The 15,210-nt window shown below is 40.7% G+C and overlaps 3 protein-coding genes across 4 annotated transcripts in view; 1 reads left to right on the top strand and 2 right to left on the bottom strand.

Annotated features, from left to right (window-relative positions):
• Positions 1-1,645: 1,645 nt before the first annotated feature.
• Positions 1,646-8,829, bottom strand: gmpr2 (guanosine monophosphate reductase 2). Of its 2 annotated transcripts, none has more exons than XM_079490881.1 (10): positions 8,722-8,829; positions 7,863-7,982; positions 7,102-7,221; positions 6,649-6,732; positions 6,327-6,500; positions 6,033-6,114; positions 5,820-5,926; positions 4,276-4,318; positions 3,982-4,141; positions 1,646-3,569 (listed from the first exon to the last, which is right to left on the bottom strand). In XM_079490881.1, the coding sequence occupies exons 2-10, from the start codon at positions 7,947-7,949 to the stop codon at positions 3,380-3,382; spliced, it is 1,047 nt and encodes a 348-aa protein (XP_079347007.1). In that variant the 5' UTR covers positions 7,950-7,982; positions 8,722-8,829; the 3' UTR covers positions 1,646-3,379. The 2 variants fall into 2 exon arrangements, with proteins under 2 accessions (XP_079347007.1, XP_079347008.1); XM_079490882.1 differs by having other exon boundaries at positions 7,863-7,953; positions 8,722-8,773.
• A 294-nt stretch (positions 8,830-9,123) lies between these two features.
• nedd8 (NEDD8 ubiquitin like modifier) lies at positions 9,124-11,458 on the top strand. Its single transcript, XM_079490418.1, has 4 exons — positions 9,124-9,333; positions 9,536-9,583; positions 9,672-9,754; positions 10,972-11,458. The coding sequence occupies exons 1-4, from the start codon at positions 9,316-9,318 to the stop codon at positions 11,099-11,101; spliced, it is 279 nt and encodes a 92-aa protein (XP_079346544.1). The 5' UTR covers positions 9,124-9,315; the 3' UTR covers positions 11,102-11,458.
• A 745-nt stretch (positions 11,459-12,203) lies between these two features.
• slc7a8a (solute carrier family 7 member 8a) overlaps positions 12,204-15,210 on the bottom strand; it is a 32,761-nt gene continuing 29,754 nt past the window's right edge. The window contains exon 11 of the mRNA XM_079491403.1: positions 12,204-15,044. Coding sequence (XP_079347529.1) covers positions 14,893-15,044 — 152 coding nt within the window. The 3' untranslated portion in view covers positions 12,204-14,892. The remainder of the gene's footprint in view (positions 15,045-15,210) is intronic.

Genomic DNA, 15,210 nt, shown 5'->3' on the forward strand with positions numbered 1-15,210 from the left:
ATGTACAACTGCATTATACAAGGCGTGTCCCAGACTCCCAGTGCAGACTGTAACAAGAAAGTTAGAACTGGAGAGTAGAAAATACTTCTGTTCCAAATGCAAAAAAAACGTTACAGACTTCTACTGAAGATCAAAATAGAAGACTCTACGGACGAACTATGGGTGACATGCTTTAGTTCCAGGAAACCGCGGAGGTCCTGCTGGGTCACAATGTACAGTCACTGGCAGAACTGACACTAATGGGACTGCAATGACTGCATTCGAAAATGTCTTTCAAAAAGTAATCTCTACCAAGCATGTCTCCATAAACAAAGTCAAGCTGGACAACAATAACGATCAACTGGGGACCATAGTAATGGAAATCCAACCAGAGAATAGAGATCTCAACAGGGCCGGAAATTAAGGTCTGGCTCTACCTGGACCCTAAATGGGGTGGACCGAGGCCCCACCTGGCACACATTTTACACACTAAAACTTGCCCGAAAACATGAACAAAAAACAAAATATAACAAAAAATATATGTGAAAACGTGAATTAAAAAAAAGAAAAAAAAGGGGGGGGGGGGGGGGGGGGGGGAGTTCCATATATGGGCATTCCCATCTGATACCCTAATACAATCCCTGTTATGCCCATATATGGAGATCCCTGACTGTGATCAATATTAAGCCCATATATGGGACTGCCAATATATGATCATATTGTGACTTGCTGTGGTTGCCGCAAAGGTCGCAGTTATGGAATCATCATGATGACCTGGGCACCTGGGGGCTTGCCTGGGGTGAGTGGGATTTGAGTTAGGCGGCGTGACAGAGTGACAGGGATTGGGGGTTAGGTGTCAAAAACGCACGATTCCATAGTTAACTGTGACCTTCGGTCGCAATAATGAAGATGACTGCTGGCGCCTGCAGAACTCAGAAGCCAGACCTGGGGGGATGCAAGGTTTCATCTGTTAATTAAAGGTCTGGGTGAAAAGGGAGGTGATGTAACGTCCCGACCCCAAGAAGTAGAAGTGCTCTGGAACATGCCTCCTCCATATCATTTTTCAACAGGTGTTGCAATCCCAATCATAGCTATAATATATCGGGTTCAGCCAGGTTGCAATGCAGACTAGAGCAGAAAGAACAGTCCCAACAGCAATGGTAGTGTCTGTGTGGAAGTGTTTACAGTAGTAGGCTAAATGTGGAAAAATAAAACCATTACAACAGTTACAAGTTTGAGTGCTATACTCTGGTCATTCAGACTCAATCTGGCAGAGTTGTGGTTCATGTGGTTGAATTGTTGGTGAGTCACCCATCAGAGGTTCTTTGTGAACTACTAAAGGTCAAACAGCAAGGCCCATAGCTTCCATTTGATTTAAAAAAAGAAATCTACCGTGGATGCTACTACATTCCTTGTTTTTGTGATTGTTTTTAGTGGACCGTGTTTAGTAAAAATGTTTTGAGTGGCATAACAAAACTCCTTTCTGGCCTTGACAGTTAACAGCCCATACATCCAAACAGAAAAGTCCTATCTGATTGCATTAAACGACATTTAACTCACTTTATGCATACGCATACCCTCTATACTCTTGAATGCAACATATTTTATTTGTGTCTGTTGTACAGATTTTGTGGGTGACTTATTCATAAATAACAAAACTAAGATGTTGTATGGTATTCTTTTTTTATTGAGAGTGAAAAAAAATTTAATGACAAAATGTGACATCCGAATTGCATGTCATCGCTTTTGGGTTGAAACCTTGTATGTACAAAACTGTTACTAACTGTACTGTTATAAATGGAATGTTCCGATGGACCCACTGTATTTATTATTTAGTCACAAGATCCTGTTAATACTTTTCATTGGTTCAATATTTATAAAACTCACAGACTACTACCAGACTACTTTAACCAAATTATTAATTTAGGAAGAAAAAGTCAGGCAAAAGAAAAATATGGAGATACAAGGTTTCTGCCAAACAGCAAAGATGTAACATTTCACATGCAATAAAGCAATAGTTACATAAATGGAATTTTACATTTTAAATGAAACAAAACTGGACCATAGTAAGTAAAATGGCACTATGTCAAATACTGGTAGCCTATTCTAAAATACCTTCAGTGACTGAAACATTTAGGTCAGAAGTAGGCTACAATCTAGAATATCCACTGTCACATGGATACAGCAGCAGAAACATCAACAGAACAGAGATGTGCTCAGCATCTCTATGTTCAATCAAGGCTGTTAAGGTTCTTTCAAACGGGCAGCGATGAACGCAGACATTGTTGCCTGGATCAACGACAGGTCTGCTCATGAGGGGTGCAACAACACAAGTGTAAAAAAATAGCTAAACAGAATCCAGGTCTGGTGAGTCGCGGGAGTGTGCACGAAACGAGCACGTGGGCGACAATTTCACGGGACCTCGCCCACATAAATACGCTTGCGTTGTTGCCCCTCGACTTCTCCGCGCATACAGAAAAAAACGCGGGTCTCATTGAAAATGAACTATAGGCGCGTTAAATCACTGCCCGTTTGAAAGGACCTTTATGGTCAAGGCAGTTTAATTTTCACTGGATGCATACAGTACGTTGATTGGAATGATGATGACTGTATCACTGCATATTGTAAGTAATGATATTTTCTCATGGATATGCTGGTTTAATTGCTCCAGCATGATCATGAAAAAATAAGGGAGAGTAACTATAATAAACCATTTCATACTCCAAATCAATAAAGTGCAACACTTTCAAGGGAACAATTGAGAATATAAACACATTTCACTCTCTCACTGGTTACTATACTGAATACATATTTAACCTAAAGTCATTTAAGACATGATTTGGCCAGGTTGTTACATATTGCATACCGAGGTAGGCATACCATCTGTGTATGTGTATATACTGGATGATGTACACACACATAATCACTGACAGTATGTACTGTTAACTGTTTATGGCATATGGTTTTATATCTTGGCAGTGAGATGCAAAAATAAAAACGCATTTTGCATTATAATTTGAGGGAAGATTAAAAGCTCACATGGAATGATAAAAATGTAAAAATGAGATGGAAACATACTTGAACTGTAGAACCCTAGAACATGAACCGTAGATTACTGAATCACGAAACACTTTGTGTGTAAAATAATATATCAATCATATACTGTATCAATTTATGGAATAACTTAAGACTTGGGAGTGGAGCAAAAATATTTTCTAGTCATACTTAAACAAAGTAACTTGAAAACCAAGGCAGTTGTGGATGATCAAGAAGCTATATAAAGCTATATTTAGGTAAGAAATAGTGTGTGTGTGTGTGTGTGTGTGTGTGTGTAATACAGTATTTCTGCGTGTCAGATGCTGACCAGGCAGAAAAGCAAACACATCCCCTGAGGAGTGGTTTAGCTACTGTTACCGAACACAGTGTTGAGCTGCTGGGTGACCCTGATAAAGGTGGTCCTACGACTCAGCTCCTTGAGCTTGCCAGCTCCCACGTAGGTGCAGGTGGAGCGCACTCCACCCAGGATGTCTCTTATCGTCTCCTCCACTGGGCCCTTGTACACAACTTCCACTGTCTTCCCCTCAGACGCTCTTGTGGGTACAAAAGGAGAACTGGATAAGAACTAATAACTGTGTCACAAGTTTAACACAACTTGAATAGTGTTTGCCTTTCTTAGTAAAAAGCATGTGCTTCTTATTCTACATAAGAATACCTTTTTCTGGCTTTTAGCCAGCCTGTTTGGACCTGTTAAGTATTGATTCCACTTCTCGCTATAGATCAATGGCACCCTAGAACCCCAGATCCTTACCCACAGCCAAAGGAGGCCAGACCTAATTATACGAACAGTGTTCCAAACTTAATTACACTTATTAATCAAGCCCATGCCTAAACATTATGCTTTCTAGGGTGGCCAGTGGCCACTCATCTAATGAAAACTCATTATGCAACACCCCATTCGCAGGAATAAATACTAAATTCACCATAAAACTGTATTTGTCTGACCTGTACTCAGCCACGCCCCCGGCGTGTTTCTTCATGGCTGTGTCAGAACTCATGCCATAGAACTGCTTGAACTTCTTGCCATTCTTCTCGACGACTTCGCCCCCGCTTTCTTCATGGCCAGCCAGCATCCCACCCAGCATCACAAAGTCTGCTCCCGCACCTGTGAGTCAAAAGGCAGTGAAGCCAATTTAATGGTGAAACGATGGGGATGTTTTAATGATATGCTGTTATATTATGTATGGAAGGATAATTGTGTTTTCCATTTGGAGTGTCATTTGAAAGTGTTAATCCTACCAAAAGCCTTTGAGACATCTCCTGGACAAGTACATCCTCCATCCTACATGAAAGAGAGAGAGAGAAAGAAAAAGTGTACTCTTTCAGTATTAGTATGTATTTGCATTAGTATATTAAAACCATCCAAATATAGAATGTGCAGCTCAAAGAACATAATGTTGAACATTCTTGGGGTCATTGCTAATTTGTAACAAAAATAGTGTCTGCATGATACAGTCCCACTGACAGAGAGCCAACAGACCAGACCACCCCGGTATAACAAACCACACCTGACAGATTTTCCATAAAATGATACTGTTATGCAATTAGAGTAACAGAAGTTTATGCTTAAAGTGGTCTAGACATGTTTAGCCCATTGAATATGACTCATGGTATACTTCACATTATGCCGACGATTTTCCAATGAATACCGTGGTGTGTTCAGTTTTCGAAGGCAGCATTGTATTCTATTCATTTCAAACTTGAAACTTTCTTAAAATATGTAATGCAACACAAAAAATATCAGTGTGTGATAATGTTGTCAAGATCACGCTATAGGTGCATTTTAATTTGAAAGGTTTAGCTGAAAATCCCTGAAAAAAGTGCAGAACATTCATGTTTAGCCATCATTGACTCAATAATTCAGGTAAGTTCGGTAACATTTTAATGACTTTGGGGGGAAACAAATATGAAATCCAAAAACACAGAGTCCAGTTCATGTAGAAAACAATACAGCATATTAGAAGACCTTATTAAGGAGGCAGCTAGTTCAGCCGATGAACAGTCTGGATAACCTTAACTACAATTAATTCATTACTTATCATATCATTATCAATTACCATACTTACATTTAACCACCTGCAAGCTTTATAAGCGTTTGATTTGGTTGGTGACTAAAGCAGTGTCCAACAGCATAAAACTTTATGGAGTTGGAACAACAGATGTTCAGGAGGCAGAGAAACACACATTGACCCTGCCCTTCACGCCACACCACTCTCCGCCCTCCACGCTAATCTACCTGTCCCCATTTATACCTGCCCAGTACCACCCAGAATCCTCCACGTTTTGCCCGCCTCGCTGCGTCGCACACTAGCCACCTTCCTACAGGCTTCTCGCATCCCACCCCGACCCCCTCACCTCCATAGTAGCTCCTTTCCCCGCTCCCCTCAAAGGAGCTTATCGGCACTAGAAATACTACATTCACTTTGCCAAAGTGGAACAAACGATTAAAACAAAACTCTCTTCTCTCCTACTTTCTCCCCCTCTCCCACTTCTCAGGTTCCTGCGAACGCCATTCGACCTCCTCCCCAAAGACCTCAGGGTCGGCGACCCCCCCTGGAACCTACACAACCGATTTCATTCATTCATCCCTTCATTTCTTTACCGTCAATAAATCCCTTAAAACTACCCAATTGAGTTTCTTCCGACTAGTGAAATGATCCATCATACAATGGTGTCACGCACCGGAAACAGCCGAGCTACAAGCCTAGAATGCGTATGTGACAGCTTGTAGATTGTCTATTTTAGTCTTATGACAAATAATTAATCGGGATTTAGATGCTCACAGAGATGATGTGTCCACTCAGGCCATGGGCGGCATCTGCACACTCGATTACAGCGCTGAGCTGAGGGTACCCTACCCCTGTCTTCTTGCGTGTGGTACACACTGAGCCTGCACAGAAACAGACAAGGAGTAGAAGGTCCATGAGGTTCATCTACAGATCAGGGTCCAGGGTCTGAGTAGCAATAAGTGTTGGTGAGTGACATGCTATGATCACCTGGCCCGATGCCTACTTTGATGATGTCAGCACCAGCCAGGATCAACTCTTCCACCATTTCTCCGGTCACCACATTCCCTGCCTAAGGGAGGAAAGAAATATCAAAACGATCATGTGATACGATGAAACAGTATGTGATTAGTGTGAGTGACTGGGTGTTAATGGGAGAGTGAGTCAGTGTTTGAGTGAGTAAAAAAGCCAATATGATTGTTTGCGAGTGTTTGTATCCGTGTCTTTATATGCAAACAGAACTGCAACCATACTATTATTACAGCATGCAGTGCAGCCACTGACCATTATAGTGTGTGATGGGAACTTTTGCCTGACGTCTTTGACAAACTGCACAAAGTGTTCAGAGTAGCCGTTGGCCACATCCACGCAGATATACTGTAGCTGAGGCACGGCCACAATGATGGCTGAGATCTTCTCAAAGTCTCCATCACCGGTTCCTGTGCTGACTGCTACGCTCTGACAGCCAAAGAGAGATATAAGGGAGGCAGGTTAAAGGAGAAGAAAGATAGAAGGATAATGAGAGAGTCACTAGTACTATACAATATTGAATTAAGAAAATACTGGGAGAATTTCCATCCAATACATGTCATATTACAGTAGTTACCTGGACACACTCTGGATGTTTTTCTGCAAACTCCTTCCAGTCATCCACAGAGTAATGCTTGTGGATGGCGGTGAAGAGAGTGAACTAGTAGAGAGAGAGAGATAACAAGGTACTGTAATTGAAAGGTCACAGTTTTGTGTCCCTATGTTGTGTCCTGAGGAACTTCTAATCTACTCATCTGAACTCTAATCTGCTCATTTGTTTCATGTAAAATGTTATCATATTCTACAACTGTGTTACAAAAGTGATATGGGGTTTTGCTCTATTTGAGCAAATAAGCAACATGACTTGTCGAGCACATAATGCCATATGTACACAGATCTATACATTTGGGCTTCCTTTTTGAGAGCCCTGAAGGGGTGTCTTTAACACGTTCTTTTCTAGAAACATGGCTGCCTTTAAGACTACATTCTGTAAAAAGGTTTTTATACTGCATGTAGATGCTAGGTTTACCTTGTGCAAAGCTAGAGCCATCTCAAATGTTCCCACAGTATCCATGTTGGCAGCGATGATGGGGATACCTCTGTAGCTGCCCTTTGAGTTCTTGAAGGTGTAGCTCCTCAGGAGATCAACCTAGGAAGAGGGGAAACAGGCATGTGAACTGTAGGATAATATGAACTTGGGTTAACCTGGACATTTTATAAACTAGTAGTGCTAGTGTTCTGTATCATTTTGAATCTCTACTTTTGCTACATCATATTCTGCAGTCTTTAAGATGGCAAGTGAAAAATGCAAAGCAATTAACGTGACACCATTTGCATGACAACACACTTATAGACTAAAAGGTCTTCTGACCGGGTAGGCTATCACTACTACGGGCGACTGTGGCTCAGGAGGTAGAGCAGGTCGTCCAATGATCCATGGGTCGGCGGTTCGAATCCCGGCTCCTCCTGTCTACATGTCGAAGTGTCCTTGGGCAAGACACTGAACCCCAAATTGCTCCTGATGTGCAGGTTGGTACCTTGCATGGCTTCCGCCGCAATCAGTGTATGAATGTGTGTGTGTGAATGGGTGAATGTAATGCATCTATGTAAAGCGCCTTGGATAAAGGTGCTATATAAATGCACCATTTACTACAAGGCAAGCCTGGCTGAAACCTCAGTCCATGAGATATATTAATAAACACTGTATGAATACTTCAAATCAGTCATGAATGGATAGTAGTGTAGTGGAGCACTATAGAAACACAACATTGTGACTGACATATACTGTACCTCACTGCGAGACTTGAGTGTGCTCCGCTTAGGCCGAAGGAGCACATCCTTGAAGTCCAGTTTGATGTCATTTTCAATGCGAGGCATTCTTCTGTGTAAAGGATACAATGGAATGTATATCTGTTGGAGGAATTAAAAATGTTCGATCATCTCTTTGCCTCCTGAGTCCTGAGTACAACATGTACTTTTTAAGTCAAATCTCCTAGCAGCATAGTGAAAGCATAAACCCAGACAAATGATTTCTTCCCTGTCCGCCTGCTCCTCCACCACCAACAGCACCACCATTCTCTCTCGATGAATTGAATACACAAAAAGACAGCAGGAGCCCGACCACAATGGAAACAAGACCTCAGGGCTTTTTTTGTTTTGCTATCCTTAGCACCATTATCTAATCGTAGATTATCGTACCACTATTTGTAGACTGTTAATAGTATTCAGTCACTCAAACATCTATATCTCTAGTTTTATATAAAATGACAAGAAACAAGACAGTCAGTATTTGGCCTATAGGCTACTCTAGATTTTCTCTCACGTCACGTGTAAATAAAGTGTATAAGAGCATAGAATAAGTTTAATGGCGATATATTTCTCTGTAGCGTACATAAAACAATGCCATTGTCGTTTTTGAAATGACAAATGCCAGTTGTTTCTTAATAACAAATCAAATATGCTGCAGTAGCAGCATATCTGAGCGCTGCTCATCTGACAGCACGAACGAGTTTACCCAGCCCGTCAAACATCAAGATCATATACCACTCAATATGGTCCAAATCAAATACCGGAAAACAGTATTATCACGCTGTATGTAATACTAAGAGCAGGAATCTAATGTTTAATAACGTCAAGAGGAACAACTTACCTTTATAAAGGTTATGAGGCAAAAGTCTACACGCAGTGCTTCCTCTACCAATGTCCAAGCGGGAATGTTTACGGGAGCGGACCTCTTGACTGACACATATTGTAGTTCCCGTAGGCCATACACCCGTAGACGGAGAGTCAGCGAGAACTACAATCGTGTCGTTTTACTGCCCTGTCTGACGGCGTGATATTAGTGTCGTAAAGCCCGTTTAACCCTCTGAGCTAACCATTAAAACGGCACTTAATTTGCTTACCGTGGGACCATATAATATAGATAACATTTAAATGTATGTTTAAATATATTTAAAATGTATGTTTAAATAATAGTTCAGCAGGAAAAACCATTATAATAAACCCGAAATCAAACTGCGGGAGTTCGGAACCCTTGAGCTTCACACAAGTATCTGGTGGGATTCTTGAGGAGTGGGACACAAGACGTAAACGCTAGTGACATTTTCAATTTTAGGAAAGACATGAAATACAATTTCTTCACCAACACCAATTTATAACTTTGAAAACAAATACAAAATAGACCCAAATCTACCGCACAGACACATACTTATATAATAGGTTTTTGGAGAACAAAGAAGTCATCATGTTGATCAAAGTGAAGGTAAGGCGATTCTACATGCTGTGATCAGTCATCGCAAATAAGGGGGTAGTAGCCTCAGCCTGAACATTTGTTTTTTAATGCGTGCTAAGCGATTCAGTGCTGGAGCCAGGCCAAGGGGGTAGGCTACATTCATTATAATCTACGATTCAGGTAGCCTAAATAAATCAGGACCCTGTGTTTTTTTTTTTCTTTCCACTTCCAGACACTTACTGGCAAGGAAATCGAGATTGACATTGAGCCCACAGATAAGGTATGCTATTGTTTCTTTTCCAAAATGGAACCAGGCTCATCAACAATCTCTTTGTTTCTGACGACGTTTTGTTCTTATTTCTATTAAGGTGGAGCGGATCAAAGAGCGGGTCGAGGAAAAAGAAGGCATCCCTCCTCAGCAGCAGAGGCTGATTTACAGTGGCAAACAGATGTAAGGCTGAGATTCCATTGTTGTAGATGAGTTATGGCCTCTACAGACTGTAGGAGTTTTAAAGTTGTCGGCGAGTCATCAGATCGTTATGTATTTCACACTACAGGAGTCTTTTTTTACACTAAACGCACTAAACAATTGATAGCCGACTAGGCATCACACACTACAAGAGTTCACCAAGATGCGATCCAGACCTGATACATATAGGCTACATCATTTGTTTTTTATTCCAATTCATTTTGACATCTCACGCACGTGCAGGATGCAGTGATACAAGCGCCAGACTGACACAGGACACCTCTCTTTCTCTCTCTCAATCTCTCTGCATGCACGCCACACACAGGAATAGCCAGGCTACACATGGTGAAATGTTTGTGATAGCGTATAGCCTACGTGCGCTATAGCGAGACGTTAAATCTTGAGTCTCATTAAGTAACTCTGTGTCTCTCAGTTTGTGTGTGCGTGCACACGCACGGTCCACAAGGTCCAAAAGTTTGCTCTGCACTGTTGATTCCGATGCGGGTTTATCAATATTATTCAAGTGAAATGCGTTGGTTTTACAGACCACCAATATGTACGACACAGGGATTTATCCAAGGAATAAATGTTATATATATTATCATCTATCGATACAGTCGACAGACAGACAGTGTCAGTGAACACATCTGTCCTGTGCTCTCATTGGCTTCCTTCTCGTCGCAACCCAGTTCATACTGTTTGATGTCCAGTCGGCACTTTTATCGGCACTATCTTCTCGCAGAGCCTTTCACACACAGCGAGCAAAACCTCGGCGATCAAAGCCCGATCTTGTGTCAGATCGGGAGTTTTGTCGGCGAGCGCCCAAAATGGCGCTCGCCTACTTTAATTAGTAAAGTAGGCCTATACATTGAACAGGATATGTCAATGGAAGTAGATAACTGCTGACAACAAAGACAGTTAGGAAGGGCCTCCGACTAGAGTCGTTCTTCATCTTCAGGCAGCATTGATTGTCAAAACCAAAAATATCAAACCAAATTTTTAAATCCAGTTAATCCACATGTAGTCTATGCGTGGTGGGCCTGGCACACATATTTGCATTGTAAGCTAAGGGGACTGCCCATAGATCCGAAGTCCCGTTAGTCTGCATTAAGGTTGGCGAACATGCAAAGTCCACCACCACACCCCACATACTGTACATTCGGAAGGACCTCATCCTGTCTGTCACCTCTTCTTCTCAGGAACGACGAGAAAACGGCAGCAGACTACAAGATCCAAGGTGGCTCTGTTCTCCATCTGGTCCTTGCACTCCGAGGAGGAGAGGAGGTCCTCCACTCTGTCAGAAGTTTCTACTCCATGGCTGCGTTGTAGCTATCTCTACCAAACCTGTCTTAGCCTCTGTCTTAGTAGTGGTTGGAGACATTGAGGATGGTATTGTTATGGGTTTCTGAGTAGCACCTACTGAGTTGATGCATTGGAGGTCAAACGGTGCCACTGATAAGAGTTTTGCTATGCTGTGCTAATGGCCAAAATGTTTCTGCCTGTATATGGCAGCCGACAGTCAATTTTAATGAAAACCAGACAGGAAATCCAAACTTAATGGCCATTGAGCAAGGTTTAAGTGGCTGCCTTAAATGCCCAAACTCTTGTTTATCCATGGCTCCAGGCCTGGGTCTTAGTTGGGTTAGTCTTGTCCTATTGAATCAAATTAAAAGAAAGATTCTCCCATGGTGTTTTTTGTTTTTTTTCTCTCTAACTCTTTTTGAAGAGGTATCCTGGAAAAAACAGACACAGGTGCAGCGTTACTGTTCTTGTTAAAATCCACCATTAAAACAATACTTTCCACTGGAGCATCTTCCTGGCTCTCTTTTACATATCTTCAGACTATTGGATATAGTCATTCCATATAGTTTCATCAGATCTGTGAAGGATTAATAAGGAGATATAGGAAGATAACAAACTATGTAAGTACCGGTAACTGACAACCAATTTGTCTGAAGTTGTATACCGGTATTTAGCTAGTTGTTCCTACACATCATTTTCTGGCTTCTCAAGTAGAATGGATGGTCTGCTTTTCATTTAAATACAGCCCCCTGCTTGTCAACCATGACTGTGTTAGCACTGAGCATGAAAGATGAATGTTACCGGCTCAAATTATATGAATACACTTGCAAGAGGTATTGCCAATGGTGTAACAAGTTGGCTAGGAATACAACCTATGTGGTTGCATCAGGACACAATTGTTATGTGACTTCATATTTCTCCCACTCCCAGAACAACAAACTGAAGGGGATTTTGAGATTAAGTTTACTGTTCATTTCTAATGTCAATGATGAATAAGTGAATAATTTTGTCCAATAAACGTATGGAGCTATTCAAATGAAATGTGCCATGACGTTTTTGTAACCACTCCTACCCACTCTTTGCATAAAGGCAACAGTTTTCAACACAATAATGCGAAATGTATGTAACTCACTTACAGTAAGTATATATTTATTCTCGTCACCATTATGTACATTTACTTTTAAACAAAAATAGTATTAATGTTGACATAATGTTAAGTGGAATGTGCCTACAGTGGTAGGCTGCAGACAGCAAAAGACAACCTACAATAGAATAAATCATCTGACATCAACCAGCATATAATACGTTCACAAAGTAGCACTTGTATCTGATGACATATTGCTGGGACTTGAAAACATAATCGGTATTAATAGAAATTACTTTCCGGCCTTGAGAAGATAATAAAAGAGCTTCCTTCTACAGACACCAGAGGCTTGTTTTTGTCTGTATTAAAGCAAGAACTGGCAACCTGACTTGCAGCTTATCAAGAACTGGGCAGCAGCACAATGGAAATATACTGGACAAACTAGCTATTGTCAGTTGTCACTAGCTAGAGCTAGCTAAGCTATTGAATGGGGGGTAAGTCATAACTCGTGGTGTATATGATCTTTGTAAAAGTTCAAATGGATGCCACCAGGGTGAAAATAACAACTTGTGTCTACTCTAATGGTTATTTAGAGAGACATAATGTCCTGACCTGATCATGATATCTGTTTATGGAAATATGAACCATACAGTAGTACATACACAAATCACATCAAAGATGAAGAAACCCTGCTATCCTTCCATCAAGCTAAGCAATAATGGCCCAAATTGATTCTTTATCATGTTATGTGCATCTCTGACCAAGATATGACATTGCCTACTGTTATCTAGAGGTGGTGATTTATAAATGTTTTATAACATGTATGGGATTAAAGTTGTCCCCTGAGCAATTAATTTCTAATGCCACAGGTTAAAGATTTTAAGACTTTAAAAAGCTTTAAAAAAATTGGCAGTGTGGGTGTTTAAAAAGGCAGTTTGAATGCTCTGAGAATTCCAGTCGGTATACAGGAATATGTCTCTCTCTCTCTCTGTGTGTGTGTGTGTGTGTGTGTGTGTGTGTGTGTGTGTGTGTGTGTGTGTGTGCACGCGCGCGCGCGCGTGTGTATGTAGGCCATCGTGATTCTATTCAACAACCTATACCTATACTTATATACTGTATATGTAACTCATTAGACAATATAGATGGAACAGATTTATTTAGGGGTGACATTTCAACCATTGCCAAGGCAGTTGCTAATATTGCACTCACATTTCTAGTGATAATGTACAATAAAATAGTTGACTGGACCCCTAAATAAAGCCCTACCAGCGTCCTCTGATATTTAAACACAGATCAGATATATAAGTTACAAAACACATGTACTGATTCACAAAGACATCTTCATAAACAACACTAAAGCCTAATTCATAAGAAGTATAAAATAGGCTTAACTCCACAGACTTGACTTCCACATGAAAGACAATGAGCCCCTACAACTATTTTCCTCACAAGCATTCATGTGTCGGTGGTGGTATTTGCTGCAGTGGGGTGCACAACATTAACAATACCACTAATATATTCTGCCTGCTAGTCTATAGACTATGGTTTGTCTTGAGAAGGCTAACAAGCGCATTTGTGAAGCAGAACGAGAACGTGCTTTAATGTAATCTTCTTTGTAGTCCTTGCCCATGTTTGATTGTCTGTTTCTATGGGTAGATTAATTCAGTAGTGTCCAGTTTAAAAGAAACCCGCTGAGTCAACGTGAGATTTCAAAAACGGATACTTTCAATTTTTGTTTCCTTTGACATAAAGATCTATTAAAACAAAAACAAATCAGTATAAATCATCTCTCTACACCAATGATAACAATACTGCACTGATACCTACAGTACGTACAGAATATATATCATAATTAAGGCAATTCAAAATAACTGATTTTGCAGAATCCACCACTAATTGACAGGTACAAACCAAATCAAACATCAGTTTTTAGGTTAATACTTCTGCAGAGTAAAAAAAAGATCCCAAATGTTATTGGAAAAAACAAAACTATAACATAACATAATATATTATAACTATAACTACAATAATAATAAAAACAAATGATATAAACAATTATTACAATTACAAAAACATTTTGGAATCACAGTCGTTTAAAAAAATAACATACAGCATTTAGTGTACTTGACAATGTGAAATAACTTGATCTGAATCGGATGTTTCGACAATCGAAATATAGCTTTGACATTTTGAATGCATGACAAAGAAAATGTACAATGTGACAAACAAAACGTTAATGAATAAACACAAAAGGTGTATCCACCACGGTAGAGTAAGAGTCTTTAAAAAACAAAATGAAAAAAAAAATTGCTCTTACAATAGGAGTGTACAGGAGGTGTGTGGGGGAGAAAAAGTGAAGACGAGGAGAGGATGAAGATAATGACAGTGGGGATGTATGTGCCAGTGGCAGGTGGGGTGGAGGGGCCATGTTATAAAGAATGACCAGCTTCCATGAAGCTTCCATTAAACACCCCAAATTATAGCAAGAGAAGTTGGTTGGAGTCCTCCAAACATCTCATGATATTTGGCACAGTGTGTCGCGATTGAGAGAATGCTGAAATCAAACGCAAACGCTATGAGGCACAAGTGTTTACCAGAGAATCGACCTAGCTACTAAGTCACCAGAGTGATGTGCACGTGTCTTTGTGCATGTATGCACGGTGCGCACGCATTTGACAGCATAACGTGTGTTTCTTTGGGGGCAGGTGCTGGCAAAAGACAAAACAGTGTGTTTTTAACAGTCCCCACACTTTTGCGTTTCTCTGTCCTCCTCCCTGGACAGAGGAGCACGGGCCTCCTTCATCTCCTCGCCCTCATCTGCAATCGCTTTAGTTTCTGCCGGGTACACCACCACGCACAGCTTCTGGCCCAGGTACGTCATCTTGTCTGGAGGAGGACAGAGAGATAGACAGACAAATAGGAGTTTTAGGACACTTCACAATCGGGAAGCTAAAGGAAGACACATTGGACCATTGGACTATTATGGTAGAGTATTGTTATGAAATCAATCAAAATATGTCACACATAATCTCCCAAAACTATTTACAGTACA

The sequence above is a fragment of the Electrona antarctica genome (assembly GCF_951216825.1).
Source record: "Electrona antarctica genome assembly, chromosome: 21".
Lineage (NCBI taxonomy): Eukaryota > Metazoa > Chordata > Actinopteri > Myctophiformes > Myctophidae > Electrona > Electrona antarctica.

Excerpts from the sequence above, each read along its gene's own strand:
- gmpr2 (XM_079490881.1), bottom strand. The coding sequence starts at position 7,949 with ATGCCTCGCATTGAAAATGACATCAAACTGGACTTCAAGGATGTGCTC. Across the intron at positions 6,733-7,101 it reads TGGCTCTAGCTTTGCACAAG|TTCACTCTCTTCACCGCCAT; the intron begins GTAAACCTAGCA and ends TCTCTCTACTAG. Across the intron at positions 4,142-4,275 it reads AGATGTCTCAAAGGCTTTTG|GTGCGGGAGCAGACTTTGTG; the intron begins GTAGGATTAACA and ends TTTGACTCACAG.
- nedd8 (XM_079490418.1), top strand. Across the intron at positions 9,584-9,671 it reads ACATTGAGCCCACAGATAAG|GTGGAGCGGATCAAAGAGCG; the intron begins GTATGCTATTGT and ends ATTTCTATTAAG. Across the intron at positions 9,755-10,971 it reads ATTTACAGTGGCAAACAGAT|GAACGACGAGAAAACGGCAG; the intron begins GTAAGGCTGAGA and ends TCTTCTTCTCAG.